Genomic DNA, 25,221 nt, shown 5'->3' on the forward strand with positions numbered 1-25,221 from the left:
CGTGAATTGACGCCACTGGAAGAGTTATTATTTTATGCATCCTTCTTCTTTTTATTATTCTTCTTTAAGATTTTCAGTTGTGATTTTTATTTGTTTGTGATTTTGTGTCTAATGATATTGATTTTTATTTTATGTGTTTTGTTTTTATGATTTATATTCAAATCTCGTACAAATTTCGTCTTATATAAACAAATTGCCGAAATTCAGTTGTCTTGTTTTTGAAAGTCTCTTAATGATGATTCATGCGAATGAAATTCACGTGTCTTAATTTATTTTCCACGAAACTTGGGTCTCACTTGAAAAAGCTTTCTTTGTTTTGATGGAATGAATTATCTGAAGCACCTTAAATTCTTATCCCGGTTAGAATCTTGTATTCATATTATCTTATTGTCTTATATATCCTTTATACCTTTTATTAATATTCCCATTTTATAATGTATACTTTTCACCTGTTATAATAAGTAAATTATTAGTTTTCGAAAAAGGGAAACGTGAGTTTTAGCAGCCCTTTATTTGGGACGAAATATGTACGATTGTTGATGGTAAATCATAAAATAAAACGAGAGCAGTTACGTTGTTTCACCTTTTTTTATACATCTTTTTCAATTTTTTCTTTATGATTTATCGTTTTGTTATCCCTCCCCTATTGATTTCTAGGTATTTGTAAATTGTGCGGGATTCATTAAAATAGACACAAATGCGGTTAGCGATAGTACAGAAACATACATAGAAGTGTTGGATGGCACTAGAGTTCATCCCGAGACGTATGAATGGGCAAGGAAGATGGCAGTGGATGCCCTTGAATACGACGAAGAAGATGCCAACCCTGGGGATGCCATTGTCGACATTTTACAGAATCCAGAAAAGCTCAAAGGTTCAATCTGTTTTCTCTCTTTTTTTTTCTTTTTTTTCTATTTCTGTACATTAATTTATCCTCTATTCTTCCTTTTAATTAGTTAAATTTTGGAGTAGGTAGACACGCCACAGAATTAAGCTTTCAATAACCTTATACCATCCAGCTCGATCTTGTACGAATCCTATTTTTGCAAGGGTTCCCAAAACCATACTAAAACCACTCCAAAATATCCAAAATAGGGACACGGGGTGGGCTGCAGGGCCGATCGGGTGATATCAATACAGAGTCCTATGTGGATTCAATGGTTGTTTTTTACCAGTACATCCACCATTCTCTTTTTGAGGAGTTATCTCGACTGAATAGATTGTTATGGAGGAGGAGCGTGCGTAGCTGTGTTAGCCTCAGGTGGATTGGTGCTGCGGTGAGTTGTTGGTAGTAGTAGTACAAGTGCTGTTTGTCAAAACAATACAAGGACGGAGAAGAAAGACGGTGCGGTTGGATTACCGATGAAAGGACATATCCCGGACTGAGTACTTGTACAACCATATGCATTCCGGTTGTGAAAAGGGTGTACACTGTATAGGCCCTTGTCATATACAACCCATGTCGAATGCAAAAATGACGCTTGAGTATAACAATAAAATAAGAGAGAATACACTACAATTGTACAACAACGAAATTAACCAAACAGACGGACTAAGAGATAAATGGGGTGAAAATCGGTAAAAAGCTGGATCTAATGGCTATTATGTAGGTCCGAACGGTCTGACTATCTTGGCTCCAAATCTGATAAACCTTAATGAATGAGAAAAAAAAGAGACAAAAACAAACTAAATAATTGTTAGTACATACTAGCCAAACAGAAAACAGTAAATGTTTTGTTTTTTTTTGCGCTTTTGTTTTCATTTCATTTGTGAAGGCCGTACGCGAAGCAGAAATATTCTGATTATATTACATGTAATTTTTATTTTCACTATCTTATTTAAAAGTTCCTGTTATTAAAATTTTAATTCATTTTAATTATACTTGTAGAAGAGTAGGTAGCTGTATCCACGTTTGGGATATCCCAAACACCAGCACATGTGACAAACCATGCGATAGGTTTTATTTCTGTTAGATAAACGAATTCTTCAAACACTAACGGGTTTATTCAAGCAAACCCTAAACGGAGTTTACAATAACTACCAAGGGTATCAAAATAAAAGAGAAAGAGAGATAGGAGAGAAAATAATTGAAACAAATCTTAAATGGAGTTTACCGACCTTAGAGTACTAAGGAGATCAAAATAATTTTGCCCTCTCCCCTAGAGCCACCTTTTCTGATGGCTAAAAACTGGTGTTTTCTAAGATTTTTCTTTTGATTGTTGCAAAATTGTGAAGCTTTTTGGGCAAGTTTTAGTGGTACCACGTTGCACCGTGAAAATAAGTATGCAAAACACTTTTCCTCCAAATAATTCCCAAAGTCAATTACTTCTTCAAAGGAAATCCTGCACCTTCTTAAGCCATCGCCTTCCATATATTTCTAGCCCTTTTTTGCTTGTTTTTAGCCATTTTTCTAATTTGGCGCCCGCTACAGCCAATGACTGCATAACTGTATTTTTTTTGTCCCTCTTATCTTGGTGTTTTATAACCTCTGTAAGAGAATTTAACCAATTTATACAGCAGATTTAACTTGTTTTATATAAATTTAGAATAGCAAAAATATTTTTTTTAGTTTTTATTAAAGCGTCCCTTGTTTCCAAATACAATTATGTTTTTCTTTTTTTTTCTGGCTCCATGGGTGTTGAGTGAATCTGAATACCTTTTCATCTATTGACCATAGAGAGTGAACTAGCAACTCCAGATCTTGAAGACAAAGAAATGTTGCCAGTTCACAGAGAAAGCCGAAGATAAATTACCATGTAAATGAAACGTCAAAATAATTGCCAAAATTAATGCCACGTTATTGTTTTACTTATATTTTTTTTTTTTACAAAATATCATGTTACTATTATTCTCCATGACCACACTGCCTTTTCTATGACGAAATCAATAAGAATTCCAAATAGGGATAGGTCCTTTTATTAGACAAAGAAACGAAATATAAAAGCAGTTTGTTTTAATTTTGATAAGTAACTCTACTGATGATGATGACCGACTGTGTCATCGAAATATTTAGAGAAGTTTCACTTCTAGCATCGCGCTAGAAATCCGAGCCAATTCCTTGTTTATATAAATCTAGAATAGCAAAAAATTGTTTTTATTCTTATTAAAGCGTCCCTGGTTTCCAAATACAAAATGTTTTTAGTTGTCTTTTCAGGTTTCATTGGTGTTGGGTAAATATGAATCCCATTCCTGAACTGGCAATTCTAGATCTCGAAGACAGGGAAATTTTGTCAGTTCAGAGAGAAAGTCGAAGATAAATTAACATGTGAATGAAAAGTCCAAATTAGTGCTATATTGTTGTTTTAGTGCTAACATGAATCTAGGCATTAAAAAAGTGTTCTTTAAGTAAGCCTCTGGGCAAACATATGTGGACTTCGACCTTAATTACGGCCACGAAAAATTTCCAGTTTTTAATATAGATTATCTAAAAGTTAATGCACCTCTCATACTCAAACACTAGAAATTTAAAAAAAAGTAAGAATTAATAAAACCGACAAATAAAAGGGAAGAAGAACGATTGAAATAGAATGAAAACCTGAAGTGGGCTACTAACAAAAATAATTTTGACCGATGAGACTTGAAAGCAGAAAGACTAGAAGTAGTTTTACAGACTCAGGTAATATGTTCTAGACGTTAGAACTACAAAGGTCTGTTACAAAATATCATTTATTTTCTGAAATATGGATACTGAATGGTATTTCCAAATCTTAAGACAGTGAAGTGGTGCAGAAGTTTAGAGGGGTAGTTGGAGTAACTTAGTATGCAAAAAGTAAAAATTAGCGCTATTTTGTTGTTTTACTGGTAGCATGAATATTGACCTAGAACGAAAATTAAATATAAATTATTTTATCTTTTTTGGTTTGTTGCAATTAATTTCATTCTCTGTCCATTAATTTTCTAGAATTGGACTTGGACGCTTTTGCCAATGAACTGGAAAGGCAAAATTTTGGTAACAAATCGATCACTCTTTATGATATCAGAGAGGAGTTGAATCACAGATATAAGGACCTGAGACAGCCGTATAGATCTCCTGATGCCAAAGAGAAGTTTCAGCTCCTGATTAAAGAATCTCCAGATAGTCTTTATAGAGGAAAATTAGTTCAGGTAGTTTTTTCTTCATGAGGAATAGCTGTTTTTTTTTTTTTGGGTCCTTTTTATTTGGTGGGGAGGGGGAATTTTTACATTACGTCCCTCTTGATGTAAGCTTCAAATTGATCTGGGACAAAACTTTTTTGGCCCGTTTTCAGGTCCTTTTTTTACTTTGCTTTGTGGTACACAAAGCCCTAAACCCTATTCAGCAAGGCCGTATCCAGGGGGGGGGTTGAACCCCTCCCTCTCCTCCAAAATGTTTGTTTGACTTAACCCTTCAGCATACCCTTCAGATATGCTTCAACATATCTGAGAACGTTACAGACCACGTTTCAAACCCTTGTCGAAAAAGGCGAATTAGATGAAAGATATATGAGACAATTGTAAATATTTATAAAACTCAAAGCTTTATGATCATTAAAGGGTTTTGTTGGAGAATAGCTAGTCAAAGCTGCACTCAAACTCTGTTTTATGAGCAATATTGAGTGTATTGTTTTTTCATCTTTTTTTTTGCACCATTCACTAACCAGAACGCTTTTTAATGATCGTCATTTTGTTATAGGTGATTGTGACAAATTTTGCTCGGAGGAAACCCCAGCGAGAGCAGTTGGACCATGCCAACCCAGTGCGTAATGAAGAAACCGGCTTATGGCAATGCCCCTTCTGCTCCAAGAACGATTATCCAGATCTATCTGAGGTCTGGAATCATTTTGATGCTGGCGATTGTCAAGGCACAGCTCAAGGTGTCCAAGTTCGTATGGATAATGGCATATCAGGTAGAGTCTGATGCAAAATTTATTGTTTGCTACCATACTATGCCATTTAAAGAATTGGAATATTGTGATAGTTTGTTTATTGTGCCTCAGATATCAATGTGCTGTATCAATGTAATGCAGTCGTTCTAATCTAGATGAAAAATTCTTGGAGTATTTATTCATCAGCACAAATTAAGAATATAAATAAAGTAATAATATATAAATAAAATATAATAATACAAGTTAAAGTACTTACAAATAAAATAAAAATTAAAAATATTTCCTGTTATAATCATTCTTAAAATGTGGTATGGAGCTTCAAGATTTTTGACTCTAGTAGTTTTTTTTATTCTCAACTAATTATAACTCGCAATAAATTAATTCAATTAATAAAATAAATAAATTAAAAACAAAATGTGATCATGTTGTTTACCAAATTAAAATGAATTGTTTTAGAACTTTAAAGTTCCATTTCATAGGAACTTTAACAAGTGAAAATTTGGAAATATGCCTTCTTTTTTCCTTTTTTGGGGTTCGACAGGTTTATTTCAAGCAATTCTAGTTATTACTAGCTTACATTATAGGCTTTAATGTAAACTGTCCTATGATTTCTAAATGATATTTTTGGAAAAATGTAAATTATAACCCATAGATAGAAATTTAATAAAACTAGTAACAGTTGGCAGTCTTGTGATGCCCTTCATAAAAGGGTATCAATTCTCCTTTTGGACAGTATTGTCTTTAATAATTAATTAACCTTATATAGCAAATCATTGAAAATGGTTGGGAAAAGATTTACATACCCCTCAACACTTTGGTCTTTAATATCCACAGTGATGGCATAATTGTCATCAACGTGTATTTTAAAAATTAAAAAACTAATTAGTTTTAAAATAGTTGACAAATTAAAATTAGCGACTATTCTGAACTACATATAGGGTTGCCCGATACTCGGTACTGCGCTGTAAAAATCGATATCCAGTGGTATCTTATCAGTGGATAAATAGGCTTAGTAAATATTAATAAGTTCTTGGCACTATAAGCTTGTGGCACGCACGTGGCGTTCATGACACTATATTATTATTTGTCTGAAACTCGTATCTACTGAAATGTGATGGGGTTATTTACCAATGCTAAGCTGAAACGAGTTCAAGCAGGAGGAAATGGTCCTGCTCGTATTTGATATGCTTTGTTCACCCTATTCCACGGGATAAGGCAACATACCCGTGTATTCTAGACTTCAATTATCATTATCAGAAATGGGAATGGTGAGTTAAATCACCTATATCTATGGATGTATCACGCTATGTGGATCTTAAAGATTTTAAATTACCTTCTGTTTTTACTTATTCATTTAATTTAATTAATCACATAATTGAACTAGTTAATTTGGTATCATTAGTTAATTAAACTAATTAAACAATATTTAAAATAGTTGTTTGCTATTTAAATAATTGTAGTATTTTAAGTATTGTAAACACAGAATAAACTGTTTTACTTATTACGAGCATATAATAAGCATATTTGTAAAACAAAAATGACAATAAATAGGTGTCAAGTTAAAAATTCACTTGTAAGGATTTTTTTTCTTCTTTTTATTGCTAAATTTTCACGTTTTCAGTTATACAGGTAGAACCTATGTAGTTGAAAAAGAAAACGTGTGTAACATAATATATACTACAAGATTAAAAATTTAAATTAGTCGTTGACATTATACACGATAATTCTCGATTTTTAAATTTTTGGTTGTTTGTCTTATTTAAGATAGAAAATAGTTGCAAATAGTAATAGCTACAATGAAAAAGATTAATAATAAATACACAAATTAAAATGTAGAAAAAAACGGTATAATAGTAGGCAGTAGAAAAAAAAAACTTTTAATAATAAGAAAGCTCCGAATATTTCAACTTCACGTCCGGAAACCTTTATCAACGGGAAAAATGTTTATTAAAAAAACTAAAATAAACAAATATAGTTTATACCTAGGGCATAGATAAATTTTCTAAATAAGTAGACTATTTTATTTTCTAAGATTTCATTAAAAAATCAAAAAGGAACCGACAGTATAGTTATCCTGATTTTGTTTGATTTCGTGACAAATGGTGTCCCATTGGATGTTATTAATATGTGTTTTTTTCTTTTTTTTGTGTTTGTTTTTTTTCTGTTGCCTTTCATTTTTATATGTTCTGTTTATTTAAGTGTTTATGTATATAAATATTTTTTCTGTTGATGTAGGCTTCTGGATGTGAAGCCGAAATATTCGGGTTCTTTTTTACTATTAATCTTTTTCCACTGTCTTATTTAAAATGTTATACCCTTTGTTTCTATATTTTCATTTCTTTAGTTTATAAATAGAAAGGTTAGGTGGTCTAAGAAATTGATTATTAATAATAATGATATATTTAATCATTTCAATTTGTTTTCAGGTTTTATTCCAGTGAAGTCGTTATCTGACAGTGAAGTAACAAATCCAGAAGAAAGAGTTAAGCCTGGCCAACTGATTTATTCACGAATCATGAAAGTAGACGAGGAAAAATTCAAAATCATTTGTACCTCGAAAACATCAGACTTGGTGGATAAGGATCACTTTTGGAAGTAAGTCTCTTTTTAATATTTACCCTTTTTTTTCCTGTCTTTTGGTAACAAGCTTCTTTTTTCAATCTTCTTAAATAACTTGGCTTAAAATGTGCAAGTATTTTAATGTTTAAATTAATTTTTTTTTTTTTTTATGAGGATGTGTTGTTGAAACACGCCATTTTTTAATGCTACTAACAACTCACCAAGCCACTTGTGGTCAAAACAGCTACGCCCGCTCCTTCTCCATCCCTAATTTTTTTTAATGATCCGGTAATAATTTATTCATTAGAAGTCATGCAACATATGCAAATATATTGATATTATATGCGGTTCCCTCTCAACTCCTCCACAAATCAAAATTATGAAATAAGTGCGTTGAAACACACATTTCCCCTTTTTGACCACCCTCTTGAGCTACATTTTTTTGCAAATGGTGTTTGATTTTGACGAAAATTTACAAAAGTACGATATCTAAGCCTTGTCGAATAAAACACTGCACGCAACACATGTTTTACAAACGGCTTCTAATTTTTTTAATGAGGCTAATATTGAAATCAAGTCAAAAGAAAAACATGAAATACATGTTTCACAAATGGTGCTTAACTTCCCATAAAGTTGGAATTGTTTTAAGCTATACGCGAAACATGTCGACTATATACCATGTTCTGCTTTAAGATGGTCACATTGTAATGCAAACCGTTCAGTTATAATGAGTGACTTCTATCACCCATGAAGTACCAAAAATCAAAATAAAAGCATTTTTTTTATTCCATGGACCCATCTTAGGTCTATTCGTATCTGAAAACAGTGGTTTTCTAATATTTTGTTTTGGTTGCTTCAGATTATTAAGTTTTTGAGGTGGTACCACATTTTGGTCAGTATTGCTATGTAAAGCCCCAAAAGTAAATAAAACAATAGAAATTAGTTAAATTCAACAACGTTCTTCGTCCACGGAACTTCATACGTGAACAACCTGGTAATTTCCAAGGACGATTACACCTTCAAAGGAAAACATCACCTTATTAACCTGCTTATTGACATATATTTTAGCTCATTGTTTTGCTGATTTCTCACCCTCGCTTCTTTCCTTTTTTATTAATTTGGCGCCCATCATTATCGAAAACTTCATACTTATATATGAAATTTTTCATTAAAATTGAATATCAATTTTTTTTCTAATTTTTAAAGATACGGTTGTAGTAGTTTCCACTTACCAATTCAAAGTTTCATTTTTTGTTTCAAGTGTGCTTGGTACTTTTAAGTACCTATTTTGGAGGTAATCTTTACGATTTGTGAAGTATAAGGTCACTTTGTTTCGCTTTAGAACTGTCTCTTGCCTAAAAATTGTCATCTGTGATCTCAAAATCGACAAATTGGATTTGGCACATATTTTAAATTGTTTTATAACTTTAATTAATGGGAAACTGTGTCGGTGGGTAGTTGTGTATATGGAAGTTATTTGGGTAGGGAGATGAAATAATCGACTTTGGTGCATATTTGGAATTTTTTATTAATTCTTAATTGTTTGGATTTCTTTAGTTATCAATCAATATAACCTTGCAAAGAACATTCTGAGAGTAGTAACTTATTTACTTTAATATTCTTATTCAAGGCCAAATAATTATGTGATTTCAGGGTTTAATTTCTTTTTTTTTATTCTTTTTTTTTTTACTTTATTTTTGTTTTATTGCATTGACTTACTGTTATTGTGTCCTCAGTGAATATCTGATAATGTTATAAAGCTTTCATTGTTGAACAAGGATTTCTTTATTCTCATATTTCTATTTGTTACCTTTTTTGTTCTATGCGTAAAACTTTAAAGTTGAAGAAAGAAAAATATGTTCTATTTGCATATTTGGTTCAACACAACACTTGCAAAATTTCCTTGAAAAAAAAAATGTTCTATTTCCATATTTACTTCAATACTTTAGCAGGTATGTGCTTAGAGGGCATCCACTTGCCACCACCACTCCCTGAATTTTGTATTTTTCCAATTTTTTGTAGTTTTCGACAAAATGAAACTGTTTTGGAAGTTGTCCCTTCCCCACAAAAAATTTTCATCCTGTCCAGATTATATTTTTTGGTATAATTTTTTTTTAATATGGATGAAAATTCCTTAAAAAAAAGTCTAAGAGACAACAAGCGGGAATTTGTTATAGCATAAAAATATCATTAATGATAGGGATGCCTCAAATAGTTGCAATAATGGTGCTTCTTGGTGCACTTTGGGCTCAATTTTGTTTAAGGCCATCAAAGAATATTGTTTCCGCGAAGCTTCAATTCTGTTTAGTCTTGTCGTTTTGAGGAATATGTAGTACTTGGGTGAAAAAATCCATGCTAAAATTATCTTCTTTGTTTACGTTTTAATATGCAAAAAGCAACGTAAAGGGGAAGGGGTGGCTATGGAATTTTTTTTGTGATTTTGAAAAGAATAACACTTCTGACCAGCAAGTTGTTCGCAGTTCCTTCCACCAAAAAACTCACTGCCCATATTTACAGGAGACCTAATATAGGGTGGAAAGCCTTTTTTTTATTGCCGAACTCCTTTCAGCGGCCACTTGAGCTTCTCGAGCCTTGGAGCGATAATAAGCTATGTCTTCATTATGGCTTTTTCGATGAAGCCAGTGAAGTGAAAACGGTTTTTTGTTAATTGGATTAAATTTTTCTGGAAAAAAAAAACTCTTTAAATGTGCCTGATTTTCCTTTTGAATGTTAAGACGCACCAATGAAGAATGGCCTGACAGAAAAATTGAAAAATCGAGCCTGAAAAAACCATAATGAAGACATGGCCTTACTGGCTGAATTTCCTACGCCTCAAGCAGTTTTTCCTCCATTTTAAAATTACTTATATGGTAAAAATGAACGTTTGATCAAGCCAAGTGACTCTGTTGTACGATTAACCCGTAATTTAACTGTAATTTACAAATGTATGTACGCTTAATTTTTCCAACAGTTTTTTTTGGTCCCGAAGTAAACTCCTGTGTATGCGACTGTAAGTAATAGCACGACCTTGACTACTCTTTGTGCAGTGAAGCTTAAAAATATAGAATTTAGTAACAAAAAATTTAGATAGCTATAGTGCTTAGTATGGCTTATTGAGAAATAAATCATATCATAAAGAGCTAATTCTTTCAAATTCTTGTTGCAGACCTCAAAGAGATCCTTACTACGATAATGAAGCAGAAAACAAGGACCTTAAAAAGGAAGAAGATTTCAGAAAAGCCAAGTCCAGACAAACTTATGCAAAGAGAGTTATTGTTCACCCGAACTTTCAAAATATAAGTTATAAAGAGGCCGAAGAAAAAATGGCCTTATTTGACCAGGGTGACGTTATTGTAAGGCCATCAAGCAAAGGATCTGACCACTTGACAGTCACGTGGAAAGTCACTGATGGTAAGTATTTAATATCTTTTTTAATGACCTTGCCTGAAGAGGTAATGCAACCAAATTACGATCTGACAACTTGCGGGTAATTAACGTGATTGGTCCTACAAGGTGCTGATCACTTCCCAGTCAATTTCAAAACACCCTTTCCAGTGTTACCACCACTGTTGCTGAAGATTCGTGAAAGGCTATTGGCTGTTCCTTGTCTTTTGGGACAATGTCATCGAAAATTATGTATGTAGGTGGATTACCCATATAGGTGATAATTATACAGTACCCAGGGTTATCAGTATACAAGACCAACATATTTCAACCAAAAAATAATAATCATTGAAAAATCATACGGTTCAGTATGGCATGATACCACAATCTGATGAAAACACTTGATACAAACACATACTAGCAGTTGTTCCTTTAAAAGTTATTTCAAAGATTAGTGGTGAAATTAAAGTGTTGCTGTTGCTTCTTTCGAACCATGAAAAGTACTGTACGTAAGGTGGTTGTCAACCGTATTAAATGTGGTTGTGGGTTTTAATTAAACCACACATTGGGCATGAATAGTCCCCACCTGACACTAACTTATTTCTACCACGTAATTGTCATCATATAAGGTGGAGATATTTTATTCGTGGGGGGGGGGGTAAACATTTTCTCTCCGATCTATATAAAGGATCATACGCTGTTTTTGTTTTTTCTTTTTTTTTGTCCGTGGTCTGATAGGCCTCGCTGTTGGTTCCAAATATGTTCTCTTCTTTGTTCGAGCGGCAAAAAATCAGGCCTTAATTCTGCTTTTCACCGTAGAAGCTTTCTTTTGAAACCCACCGAAAAAAATAATTGATTCTTTCGTATATGAAGCATAGACTTTATGCTCTACAATATAAAGAAAAAAGTTGAATGCATACGTTTTTCGAAAAAATCGTCATAAATTGTACCATTGTCCAGAATGCGGTCGTGTCATTCTATCGATGATGCCGCAAAACTAAGCACAGCCGTAGTCCAACGTTGTCCTACTTGTGGGGGAATGCAGTCTTGTCCAAGAATGGGCGATTCGTCCTAGGATTTATTCTCAACAATAGAGATAGAAAGTTCAACTAAATCGCAATATAGCTTATCTTTTTCCGATATGCGGATGTGTCATTTTACCGATGCTGCTGAAAACCAAATGAAGCCATAGTCCAACATGATTTTACTTGCAGGCTTACAGGGGATGCGGCCGTGTTCGAAAAGTAGTTATGCGCCCAAGGATTTATTTTCTACAGTATTGGCTCGGACAGTGGTTCGAACAATGGCGACCATTGTCCGAAATACGGTCGTGTTATTTTACCGATCATGCCGCAAAACCAATTGCAACCTTAGTCCAACGTGGTTGACCTTTTGAGGGAATGCGGTCGTAGTTATGCAGCCAAGGATTTATTTTCTACAATATAGACTCGGAACAATTGGTTTGGACAATGGCTACCATTGTCCGAAATACGGTCGTGTTATTTTACCGATCATGCTGCTAAACCAATTGCAACCTTAGTCCAACGTGGTTGACCTTTTGAGGGAATGCGGTCGTAGTTATGCACCCAAGGATTTATTTTCTACAATATAGGTTCGGAACAATCGGTTCGGACAATGGCTTCCATTGTCCGAAATACGGTCGTGTTATTTTACCGATCATGCCGCAAAACCAATTGCAACCTTATTCCAACGGGGTTTTTTTTTTTTATAGAATGCAGTCGTAGTTATGCACCCAAGGATTTATTTTCTACAATATAGGCTCGGAACAATCGGTTCGGACAATGGCTACCATTGTCCAAAATATGATCGTTATTTTACCGATCATGCCGCAAAACCAATTGCAACCTTAGTCCAACGTGGTTGGTTTTTTTTAGAGAATGCAGTCGTAGTTATGCACCCAAGGATTTATTTTCTACAATACAGGCTCGGAACAATCGGTTCGGACAATGGCTACCATTGTTCGAAATACGGTCGTGTTATTTTACCGAACATACCGCAAAACCAATCGTAACCTTAGTCCAACGTGGTTGACCTTTTTAGGGAACGCGGTCTTGGTTATCCACCCAAGGATTCATTTTCTACAATATAGGCTCGGAACAATCGGGTCGGACAATGGCTACCATTGTCCGAAATACGGTCGTGTAATTTTACCGATCATACAGCAAAAGTGATTGCGGCTGTAGTCCAACGTGGTTGACCTTTCGAGGGAATGCGGTCGTATCCGAAAAGTGGCGACTTCCCCAGGATTAATTTTCTACAATATAGGCTAGGCAAAAACTTTTAGTGCATAAGCTTTTCAACTGAATCGCCCTAATTTTTACCATTGTCCAAAATATGGACGTGTAATTTTACCAATGCTACTGTGATCAAAGTTGCAGCTGTAGTCCAAAGTGGTCAGACTCTAGAAGGAATGCAGTTCTACCCGAAAGTGGTGATTTATCACAGGATTTACTTGATACAATATAGGTAAAAAGTTGCGGTGCATATGCTTTTCAACTGACTCACGATCAATCGTACGATTGTGCTGAATTCGGTCGTGTCATTCTTCCGATGCTGCTGCTATACCAATTGCAGTCGTAGTAAAAAATGGTCACACTTGAAGGGTATACTGACAAGGCGTGTCTTTGTAGACTTGGTTGGTAAAAGTTGATATTCTTAACCCCTTGAGAATTTCCAATCAAACAGCTTTCTACATTTTTAAGCAAAATAAAAACATTGGAAATACATAAAAGTCCGTATTTTACACGTTTTCTAAGAAAAAATACCCCTTCCTCCCCGTGAACTAAATATAAATATGCACAGATCTAGGAATACACCCTTCATTCCTTCCTGTGTACCCCTAACGACATTTTATGATTTTATAAGTAGTTGGTGAATCTTTTTCGGGAATTTCGTGAAACACTAGGTCTCATTGTTCCCTCTAATTATAAAGTGAATTTGACACCCCTGGCAATGATTATCTCTCCTTTTTTTATTTCCAATTTTACTGTCACCGAAATTCTAATTCATATCCCCGAAAATTCAGCTCTTTTCTCCGAATTCTCAAAATTGAAGGAAACACTGCTTATACTGTTGCTCTATGCTTTCAGGTATTTATCAGCATATTGATGTAAAAGAGGAGGGGAAAGAGAATGATTTCTCAATTGGTCAAGTGCTTCGCATTTGCGACGATGAATTTGAAGACTTGGACGAAATTATTGCTCGACATGTGAACCCACTAGCCGCAAATGCTCGAGATATTATAGGTTTGTTTCTATGGAATATTCTGTGTGATGTGTTTTGTTCATTTGTTTATTTTTGACCTTAACAATTCAACTGAAAAATTAAACTACCAAGGACATCAAAGTGAAAACAACTTTGGCCTTAATGCATCCATTATACATCTATTCATGCCTGAAAACGACGATTGTCCTTTTTTTTTTTTTTTTTTTTTTTTTTTTTGTCGTTATAGAATTATGAAATGGACTAGGAGAGTATCAAATTTATGTCGGTGTTTCAACGGAAGCAAAAGAAATTGGGTAAGTTTCATGTTTTTTGTCCTAAAATCTAGAATTAACAATCTGTTAGTTCCCAAAACAACTACACATTCAAACGAAAGCTGCACCTTCTTGAGCTTTTAGGTGTCATAGGTTTTAGCTTATTTTTTGTGATTTTTCTCCCAAGTTTTCTCCCCTTTTTTCATTAGCGATCTAAGACTTTCCTCTAAAAGAATCCATTGATTCACAAAGACATCTATACTTTCAAAGAAAAGCTATATCTTTTTACGGTTGGTGCCATGTATTTTTAATTCATTTCTCTTGATTTTTCATCCTTTTCTTTTTTTAATTTGGTACTGTGCCTGCTACTACCATAAACTGTATAACTGCATATGAAGGTTTTTAAGTTTTGTTAATTTTTTGTGCTATAAGTTTTGTTAATTTTGCTTAAAAACAAATTGTGTATTAATATCTCTGCTACTGAACTTAATGTCCGCCAGGAAAAGCTTTAGTTTTCTCTCTCCGTAACGTTTTCATAACGCATTGATAATGTTAACGCTCGCTCCAATTGTTGGTATTTGCCAGAAAAATCTCTAGTTGGGTTGATACGCAACTTTTTTCATAACGCTAACGTTAAAACTGAAAGTTAACGCTTACTCGGTAACATTAGTATGTGCCTGAAAATATTTAGTTTCCTCACTCCGGTCGCTTTGATTTAGATACTCCCCATGCCGTCTGGTGCATAAGCCGACAATGGTGCCGATAATAAAAAACATGGTCAATTTCCTTATAAGTACAGAAACAACTTAATTGTCTTTCTGTACTTATCATAAGCTTATCTGTTGCGTATAACAACATAAAAGAGGTAGAACTTTTAGTTATGAACCATTTTGGGATGAAGGTAATAGCAAATAATTATACTTAATGGTAATTTAATTCTGGATTGCCATGGTAAGTTTGATAAATATTCCTTTTTTTTTTATTTCAGGTTATAAATATTACAAGGACTTCAACCTTACTCTACCTGAGAATCTTCACATTAAGGAGCGGGATAAGACGGACGAATATCTTAGAGAAGAGAAAAAGAAAAATCCAGGAAAAATCAACTATCTTCTGTGTCCTTCGAAGGTAAAATTGGTCATTTTAGGCTACTTAAATCGATGCAGCTGATACAACAAAAGAGTAAAAAATTGATTTGTCGAAAAGCTTTCTCCACTATTTTAAAGAAAGTAGGAAAGTCAAATTTACGGAAGCTTTCTGGGACCAGTTCTTGAAAGTGATTATTTACTATAGTAACATTTATCAACTAAAAAAATCGTTTTAGTGCAAAATAATTGCAATTTTGTTTATCTTACTTAAGGAGATTATTCTAGGCAATATGACAGTCCACCAAAGGAAGGGGACGTGGTGAACGGGGTGGGGACTGACGGGGTGAACGGGATTGAAATATTGCTGAAATACGAAGATAATATGAAGACTGTCATTTGACCATTTGTAATTGAAAAATTACTATCATGGGGTCACGTCTTCCTACTTTCTAGGCATATATTACCAGGGCATACAGAGGCAATATTTCGCCCCGCTAACAGTTTGTTTCCTGCTTGAGTCTTAGGATGGCTAAGCAAAGACAGTGAGTATATGGCTCATTAAAAATGATGATGATAGCATGTCCTCTAAATTCAAATATTGTTTAAATAAAAAACAAAAACGAATCAAACTCCTTACAAGGTCATGCCGATCAGTTGCAATTCTTGTCAAATTGAAAGATAAGGGACTAAACATATACCAATCACAGCCATAGCCATCGTCATACAAATTTATACGCAACTAGACAAAAAATATTAACTAAATAATGAAACTCGAAAGAGCATAAACATACTCAAACTAAAACCTAAAATGTTTAAAATTCAAACTTTCTGAATTTTTTTTGTTTGTAAAAACTTTAAAATCAACAACGGATAAAATGAGTGATAAAATAAAACAAATATATAAACTATTATTGACGAGGGAGTGTAGCAATAAAACCCCTCACTAACGAGAAAAAGAAACTATTTACATAACGCACATGTCGTGTTATTACCGGCTGAATTATAGGTGCCCGTTCAGCTACTTGTCGCGGGAGCCGTTGGGGCGTAGGGATATACTCAGGGGGAAGATTTCACGAAGCTGTCGATTTACCAAAATACCGACCAACGGTAAGGAAAATACGCAATAGGTGGCGGGTTGGGACAGCATGATGAGCAGGGAGTTTAAAGATAAAACCCATTGCTATAAATATGTAGTAATTTCTGTGTATCGGATTTTCAGAGTCGTTTCCAGTTTAGTCGCCATGGAAATGGGAATAGCCATAGAAATGGTAACTTCTTAGGAGGGTGTAAAGAGGGAGGCTTTGAATAGATTGGGATGGGAGAGTGTGCATAAATGTTTTAGCCTCAGGTGGCTTGGTGCTGCAGTGAGTTGTTAGTATAATAATAACAATAGATTATAGCCTAGAACTATATCCAGATAGTAATGGAAGGGGAGAGGCTCGGTTGCAGTTAAACTGGAAGCTACTTAGAAAGGGAGAATCTTGTTATTACATCGTTAGTTAAGAAGAGGGCATAAAATAAACTGGTACAATAATTATTACACTATGCCCAAAACGATTGTGAGGTAGTTAATGTCAGAACTGGTCAGTAAAATTGAGATATAGTGAGAAAAGTTTAGTTTAGCAAGAGCTTATGTTGTTTTTTCGTACTTAAAAAAGGTTTGGAAGAAATGGAGATCAGTTTGCAACCCGATTTGAAGGCAAGATCATAACAGTGGTCTGCTATGTGAACACTTCAAAAGTTTTAGGAAAATATACTAAATGTTTTATGTTACCGAAACCGTGCTTTTAGCAATCCAGTCCAAGTCAGACGATAAGCAAGGTATTTAGAATGGCGTGAGAAAATCTAAATTAAAGGAACTAGCAACTTCATGGGAGGAAGTAAAGAGCGGAGGTGGGAGCAGGGAGGGTAAGGGAGGACCTGATCAGCTGTGTCAGTCTCACCATGGATGTGTAAAGGATTTAATTGCAAATTTTTAGTATTTCCTACTTGCGAATGACTCAACGAATATGAGTTTCTGAGCCTCGTAACCTCAGGGGTGGCTAATGTGTCATCCGTTGGTACGTGATAATCTGATTATCTGATAATCTGAATATTTAGTATGAGGTAGTCAAGGGCGTTGAATGAACATGAGCTAAATTAGATTAACGTGGAAATTTTTTGATGTTATTCTTATTATTTATTTAATTAAATAATGAAATAGGAATTTTCCACATAATTACGGAAAGTGATATACTTGTTTTATAGAACGGCTTCGCCACAGACCTGTGTGGTTAGACCCGGGAGACTGTTCGCACCGGATTGAGCTGGTCTCTGCTTGTACGAATAATTTCTCCACAACATCCCTTAGCCCTCTTCCCTCGTGTATGCTCGAATCTACGAGAAACAGCTTAGCTCAGTATGGACTTCCTCTATCCTATCCTACTTTTTTTATTCGTTAACTTGCTTTTCTTTCTTCAGGAATTCCCTGGTAAATTTCTTTTGTCATACATGCCACGAGACAAGCTAGTTCATGAATATATAACGGTAACACCGGAAGGTTTCCGGCTCAGAGGTCAAGTCTTTGACACTTTCAACCAAACGTTGAAATGGTTCAAAGAACATTTTAAGGACAGAATGCCAAGAATGCCTACCCGCACTCCCCAGCCTGGGGACCAGACTCCAGGAGCTAGATCAGGTATGACATGTTTTTTTTTTTTTTTTTTTTTTTTTTTTTTTTTTTTTGGCAACCGCATACAATCTACTGCTGCTGCATACCGTTTTAACCCCATCTACTAGATCAGTCAAAAGACCGTTCGTTGTTTTTCTGTATCGCAAATTATTTATTATGTTTACCAACTTGGCTGAGAAACATAATAATAGCTCAAAAATATGAAATTACAGAACCTGTACTAGCTATTTCTCAGGTTATTGCAAAATATAGCAAAAAAGCAGATGGTCACGAATAGGGCCACTCCTAGTTCATTGATTTATATATATGTAATAATTAAAATGATTTGCGTGTATTTAATCTGAGGATCTATTTCTGGTTTAATTACTTATGAATATATTTGATGTTTTTTTTTTTTTTATTATTTGCTTTTACTCTGTTTGCTTTTTTATTTCTATTTAATCCTTTTTTTCTTTTGTCAGTGAGCCGTCCTTTTTCTTCTTCTTTATGTTATCACGGGTTTTTATTATTTGCTTTTACTTTGTTTGCTTTTTATTTGTATTTGCTTTTGTTCTTCTTTTGTCAGTGCTCCGTCTTTTTTTCTCTTTTTTTTGTTATGACGGGTTTTCAGTAAATGAATAAATACCTTGTTATATTATCACTATTGAGCCAGGTGAGCAACAATTAGAGGGAACATTTTGGGGATGAAAGGTCGATCTCTTCTAATGAGATTAAATGTTTAACATAATACTATTTTGTTAGAATGTAAAATGCTTTCACAAATTCGATTTTTTCACAAATTCAAATTTTTCACAAATTCGATTTTTTCACAAATTTTAATTGTCTGTTTATTTTAATTATGAGTAATTCTCCAGAAATATCTACAAAGGGGTAGAAATTCTTTCTACTGAAACAATCAAGGGCAAGAAGTATTTGAAATTGACAAGAGAGAACACTCGAGCTCGTCTCTGATAGGAAAAAACGTCAATGCCATCTAGCATTATTTTGCAAGTCATATAATTAATTATAGAAAACATCATAAATTATTTTAAAAACATAGAACTAAATTATAATACTTTATTTTTTATAACATTGTAACTAATATAGTATAAAATATTATGATTATTTATAAAAATTAAGTATAAAGACCCAAATAAAACTATTAATTGTGTTATTAGTTTAATGTATTATTTGATTTTTATTTTACAATGAACTAGTGATTAAAGAACTACTTTTGACAAAAAGGAACAATAGGTATGTCTGTACTAAGCATTTTGTAAGCTTGCTTATGTTCTGCTCAAGTACGTACGCGAGAATTCTCTCTTAGAAGAGGGATCCATAATGAGGAAAATTAATTTTATTTGAATAGAAAGTCCCAAGAAATTCTAAAAAAACTTGAGATTTCAGTAGGAATCAGGATTACCCCCTCCCTGCGTATGTCCCTTGTTTTATTTACTGACCTATTCCTAATAATTTTATAATCCAATAAATGATTTAAAAAAGTAGAATTTACCTAAATTCAGGTTAATTCCCTCCTTCAGAAATAAACTTAGACCTGTAATTGATATCCAAATTTATAAATTAAACTTTATTTGAATTTGAATTTTACTTTTAACGCTGCACAAGCTGAGGTGTTAATTAGGGGGTTGGGGCTAGTAAGTATGTTTTTAGGTGTTTTATTTGAAAGATCGAAAGAGATCCTTGCTCCCTCCCCCATTTTGGTGAATTGGTGCCCTTTTACACAAGTAGACCCTGAAGCCGCGCAGAAAAGTCGGCGGCGCGCCGCCGAAAAAAAAAAAGTGGCGCGGCGCCGAGCGTGCATCCGCGCGCTGACGCCGCCGCTGATTCTATCGGCGGCGGTGTCACTAATACGCCGCCGTTTTTTTTAGTTTTTTTTCTCTCTTTGGGTTATCGATATCGACCTCCGGGCTTCAACCGTCATCCCGGCTAATCTGTTTCTTAAAGATAAATACTTTCATCTTGGGCTCGCCATGTATATCGGTTCGTAGGAAGGAGAAGAAGAAATTTTTCTTGAAACAAAATTCTACCTTCCACTTTAAAATTCTGTTTTAATTTTTTTTTCTGATTTTTTGGATGAAAACAGGTAGGTAAAAGAGCATTAGGCAATCCAGGATGTTATCATAGGCAGCGCGATCGAGCTGCCTAAGTAAAGAACAATGTTGGCACAAATGTAGTATTTATTTTTATTGTTTTTTTTCCATACCAGGGCAATTCGTATCGGAGGAGTTGTCGTAGAAACTTCGAAAAGGGCTCATTCGATTGGAAATTGGAATGGCTAGTGCCTTTTTTAATAGTCAAAAGTGATTAGAAGGCAGCTAACACCCCTTCTACGCCCACCATTTCCCCAAACACATCCAATCAAAATTTTAAGATAGCCATTTTGTTCAGAGTAATTGATTTCCAGAGAGAAAATATGTTTTTTGAGTAGGTAACTCCCCCACAACCCTTAGGGAAAGGGTTTTAAGTTATGCCCTGGGGGTATATAAGAACGATGTTGGCACAATATATTATTTATTATTTTTTCCTTTGCACAGTTAGCAGAGCAAACTGAAGTTGAAGTAGCCTTAAACTTTAACTTGAAACGTCATAACTTGACCACTTCTTTCAGAAAAGAATTTTGGAGGGTTATTCCGTGTTGATAAGAAAAGATGGTAAAGGTGTAGTTTAGTTCCTCCTGTAGTGTAGGGCGCAGGAGCCCTATGGTAAAGGTGCAGGTTTGTTCTCCCTTATAAAAACAACTTATTTCAGCAGATACAAAGAAGAAGCCCATTTGCGGCATTCTGTGGGACCCCAAGGTCCAATGCTAGTATCAGATCCCGCGAGTGGCATTTTACGCTCGTCAAGTTCTGGCTGTACCGGCCACAAGTGCCCCAGCTAGACTGCTTTTTAGCACGACAGGACTGATAGTGACTGCAAAAAGATCAATGGCTCCAGGCAGAGTGAACAAACTCACTTTTGTTACATCAATTGTAAATGAAGTGATGTAAACGCTGATTTAAAATTGTTAGTGTTGTTAAGCCATGGTATACAGTGTTTTTTCGATGTTGTTATTTGTTTTTTTTCACTTCCTTTTCGTATGTATTTGATGAACAGGAGATGTTTGAACTTCAAACTTTGAAAGTTATACGCACATTAGCCCAAATCATTAACAAGAAGGAAATGACTAAACACGGGATTTTATAGGAACAATGAGATGTTAAACATAAACACAACATCGGTTTCCCTGGGTCTAGTGGCTAAAAATGAGAATTCTACTTGGTCTGATCGACGGTGAACATAAACACTTTCCGCACGGCCCAACAAATTCCTGTTTTGTCATATTGTTCTTGTATGTCTTTAGGCAACCATTTAAAAATCCTTACTAAAATCGAGGTTGAACGTGCTTGGTGAAGTGGAATTTTTATTATTATTTTTAATCAGAAAAATCGGCGCGCCGTGGCGCACCGCCGGTCCAAAATTGGCGGCGCGCCGCCAAAAAAATTTCGCGCCGCCGCCGATACTGAATCACACATTCGCCGCCGTGATTTTGGCGTGGCGCGGCTTCGGGGACTATGCACAAGGCTGTTAGCTTCAATTCTAGTTCAATGCTAGTTTATTTTGTAATTGTTTTTAATGTTTTGAAATTAGTTGATTTAAGGCATATTCAGAATATCTTCGTACGCTCAAAAAGATCTTGCGGAACACCTGTATGCCGTGGCACATTTATTGAGAATCACTGCAAGCAAAGAATATACTCACGGCATTTAATCTATATTAAAATCCTTGGTGAATCAAATATTTTTTGTATATTTTTAGTCACTGGCTATGCTGGAGCACAAACACCTGGTGCCTACTCTGCTTTTGGAGCAAATACCCCGTATACTCCGTCTGGACAAACACCATTTATGACACCATATACTTCTCAAACTCCACGCTACACTGCTCCTGTCGCAGGTAAGCTCGACCGAAACCGAAAAATAAACTAGATTTCAAGTTTGGGTTGAATTGCATTAAAAAAAAATATTCGTTTTCGTGAAAAATTCCCTATAGATTTGCTTCTCTTTTTAGATTATTTTTTATATTAAAAAAAATGATTTTTATACCTTTTGAAGTTTATTCAAGTCTTAACTATTCCTTTAAATGCTGCATTGCGAATTAGCATGGTCGAAATTAATTATTAGTATTGTTTTTATCATTTTTGGTTTTATGTTGATGATTTTCATCTAAGTTTACAAGTCAAGCCTTGATTAATTGTTTTTATCGGTCTCTTTCTTCTTCTTCTCCAATTTTCAAAGGGTGGATGGACACTGAATAAAAATGTATTTCCTGCCCTATTTTTGACCTTAGTTCCTCCAGAACAACTGATGGCGTATAGGGCGTTGACAAGGCCTCTCCGCTCGTCCTGCATTTTTCCAAACCACAATTTTTTAGTTGCTCTAGGGATTATTATGAGGATAGACATTGAACAGCTACTGCTGACCGACGAGATCAGAGTAAGGAGATGGAGATACTGGGGCTTATGATTCGCATGAATGAAAGATGCCTCTCACATTATTTATTGTGCTGGACCCCACCCAGTCTTCGAAGGAGGGGAAGACAGTGCAACACACTAGGTCAGGCCCTGGAGAAAGAGGCAATAATTCTTAAAACTACCTTCAATGAGCTCTAGTCCCTGGCGGAAGGTCATACGAATTGGTGGTCTACCGTTGCTGTCTTGTGTGCGTGGGAAGACCTAAGTCAACGGGACTATTAATTTCAGAGATTATTTTTACACTGGAGATTACTAGCTATTGTGCAATCTAGAATTCGAGGTGTACCTTGATCCATTCTTTTGTATAATTTGTCTTCTACGAAACCTATCACTGACTGTATTCTTTACCTTTAATTTAAGTATTCTCTCAGACAAATTAAAAGGAAAATTAAATTTGGTTATTGACAACTTGTTATTTATTATTTCAAGCGTTTCTGTAAATTATGGCCTGTGGTTCGGCATCTAACAACTTGAAAGCCTTAAAGGCTTTCAGTGAATAATTAAAATAACAGTGAATAATTAACAATTTCTTGGAATTATTAACGAAAGCTGTCCTAACCGAGTGGTTAGCACGCTAGTCTTGAAATTCTTTCTCCGTGAGGACAGGGGCTCGACTCCTGGTGTCGCTGGTTATTAGGTTTGGAACGGGGGTCAGTGGTGCAACTCTGTAAGCTCAGCCTGAGTTGGCCCAGCTCTAAATGGGTACCTGGAGAAATCTGGGGAAGGTAAAAATTAAGGGTGTGCGAAAGTACGGAATGGCTGGCCTTCAATTCCCAATTGTAATTTTTGGCTGAAGGGCCATTAAAGGGATATAAGCACCGCTAGGAAGAACTGTAAAGTTCAATGCCGTATTTTTTATTTTTTTAAATTTAATACTTACTTTAGTCCTCATTTGAAACTATCATCTTAGGTTGGTGATTATATCAATATTCTTTTACCTGTTTCTAAAATTAAGTGCTGATAGTATTTTTCTTTTATAAGCTGGTTATGGCTATGGAGGAATGAGTCCACGGACACCATAAATTTCTTACAATATGTTTCCTTCCATATTTGCCATATTACTAAAATTGAGTACTAATAATATTTTTCTTTTATAAGCTGGTTACGGTTACGGAGGGATGACTCCGAGGACACCGTCGTATCAATCTTCGAGTCGACAGATCCCATCGTCCTATCCACCAGCAGTCCCAATGCAAAATGTTATTCCACCGACTGCTCCTGTGCAACCACGTATTCCGATGGGTGGAGGTGGAGTGGAAGATTGGGGGAAGGCTGCTATAGAATGGGCTAAAAGCAGGGGTGCAACTACTCCAAGAGGTGCTCAAACTCCAAGAGGCGCTGTCACGCCAAGGTACCTATAATTCTAATAAATATGTCTTTTTCCTTCTATTTCTCCAGCTCCTCTTGTTTCTTTTCCATTCCTTTTTTTTCTCGCCTTTTGATATTTTTCTATAATTATTGCACTAGCCTTAGGAAAAAGACTTGTCTTTATAATATAATGTAGAATTTTGCTTTTTTTTTATTGAAAACGTCTTGTTACTCAGATGGCAATATCTCAGTTTTCAAAAAACAAGATTGTTTGTTTTTGTTTTGTTCTGTTTTTTCGAGAAAGGAAATAAAACTGTCTTTCCTACTCAGTTCCACTTCCAATTTCTCTATTTTTTTTTTTGTTAATTTTGCATCTTATTGTTTATGCGTTTAACAGGGTTGTCTGTTAGGATAAAAATTGTGTTTTTTGGGCACGTTTTCAGTTTTCAAGGCACAGGGATACAGTGATGTTAAACATGGATTGATAAACCTGGGACGCCTTCCACGATAGGCGTTGTTTCTTTTCAAAAATAACCTCAACAACTTTGTGTTGGGCTGCAAAGTTCCGGTAAGAAACCTTGCTCTAGTTCAATCTCCTATTCTGAGTCGAATTCTTCTTCGATGGTGCTTACGAACTAAATGGCTCCTTCTTTACTAAACATATATTCATTGACCATTTTTGTTCACTTACGTGACTGGTGGCAAAATTTTAACGTCGAAACGTCTGCTGTAATACAATATCTGACGCATAAGAGAATATTATCTGACGCAACGTAGACTCAACAGAAGATCAGGAAAAGGTGTTATAATTACACACTATTTACGTACCAAATTTTGAGCCAGAGAAAGGAACACAAACTGGATTGCTTGTTCTGTCCAAAGTTTTAAGCCAGAAAAAAGAACAAATTTTTTTTAGTTGACACTGTTTCTCTATTGTTGAAATTTTCTGATCATAATATGATATGTCTAATAATTTTTAGACAAGATACTTTGGCTCTGGTGATTCTAGCGGTATTGGGTTGCTCAACATGACTCCACAGGAGATCAGGAAACGTTATTATGTTCACATATTCTTTAAATATCAAATATTGAGCCAGTAAAAATAAACGCAAAACCTGATAGGTTCTTTTGTATGAAACTTAATTGAGTAAAAATAATCCAAAGCTTTTGAGTTACAACATTGTTTACAAGTCTAACTCGTTTGGTGCCTTCAGGAAAAGAAACTTTAATTCAGTAAAAATAATGCAAAGCTTTTGAGTTACAATATTGTTTACAAGTCTAACTCGTTTGGTGCCTTCAGGAAAAGAAACTTTAATTCAGTAAAAATAATGCTAAGCTTTTGAGTTACAACATTGTTTAC

General features: G+C 34.8%; 1 protein-coding gene across 1 annotated transcript in view; it reads left to right on the top strand.

Annotated features, from left to right (window-relative positions):
- Spt6 (transcription elongation factor Spt6) overlaps positions 1 to 25,221 on the top strand; it is a 104,312-nt gene that overhangs the window by 73,910 nt on the left and 5,181 nt on the right. Inside the window, exons 17-26 of the mRNA XM_089086166.1 lie at positions 658 to 874; positions 3,902 to 4,104; positions 4,652 to 4,865; positions 7,271 to 7,439; positions 10,570 to 10,814; positions 13,898 to 14,053; positions 15,273 to 15,412; positions 17,833 to 18,049; positions 21,839 to 21,976; positions 23,652 to 23,904. Of these exons, the coding sequence (XP_088942292.1) occupies positions 658 to 874; positions 3,902 to 4,104; positions 4,652 to 4,865; positions 7,271 to 7,439; positions 10,570 to 10,814; positions 13,898 to 14,053; positions 15,273 to 15,412; positions 17,833 to 18,049; positions 21,839 to 21,976; positions 23,652 to 23,904 (1,952 nt within the window). The remainder of the gene's footprint in view (positions 1 to 657; positions 875 to 3,901; positions 4,105 to 4,651; positions 4,866 to 7,270; positions 7,440 to 10,569; positions 10,815 to 13,897; positions 14,054 to 15,272; positions 15,413 to 17,832; positions 18,050 to 21,838; positions 21,977 to 23,651; positions 23,905 to 25,221) is intronic.

Source organism: Artemia sp. Qi Xiang Cuo, chromosome 3, assembly GCF_049724085.1.
Source record: "Artemia sp. Qi Xiang Cuo chromosome 3, ASM4972408v1, whole genome shotgun sequence".
Classification (NCBI taxonomy): Eukaryota; Metazoa; Arthropoda; class Branchiopoda; order Anostraca; family Artemiidae; genus Artemia; species Artemia sp. Qi Xiang Cuo.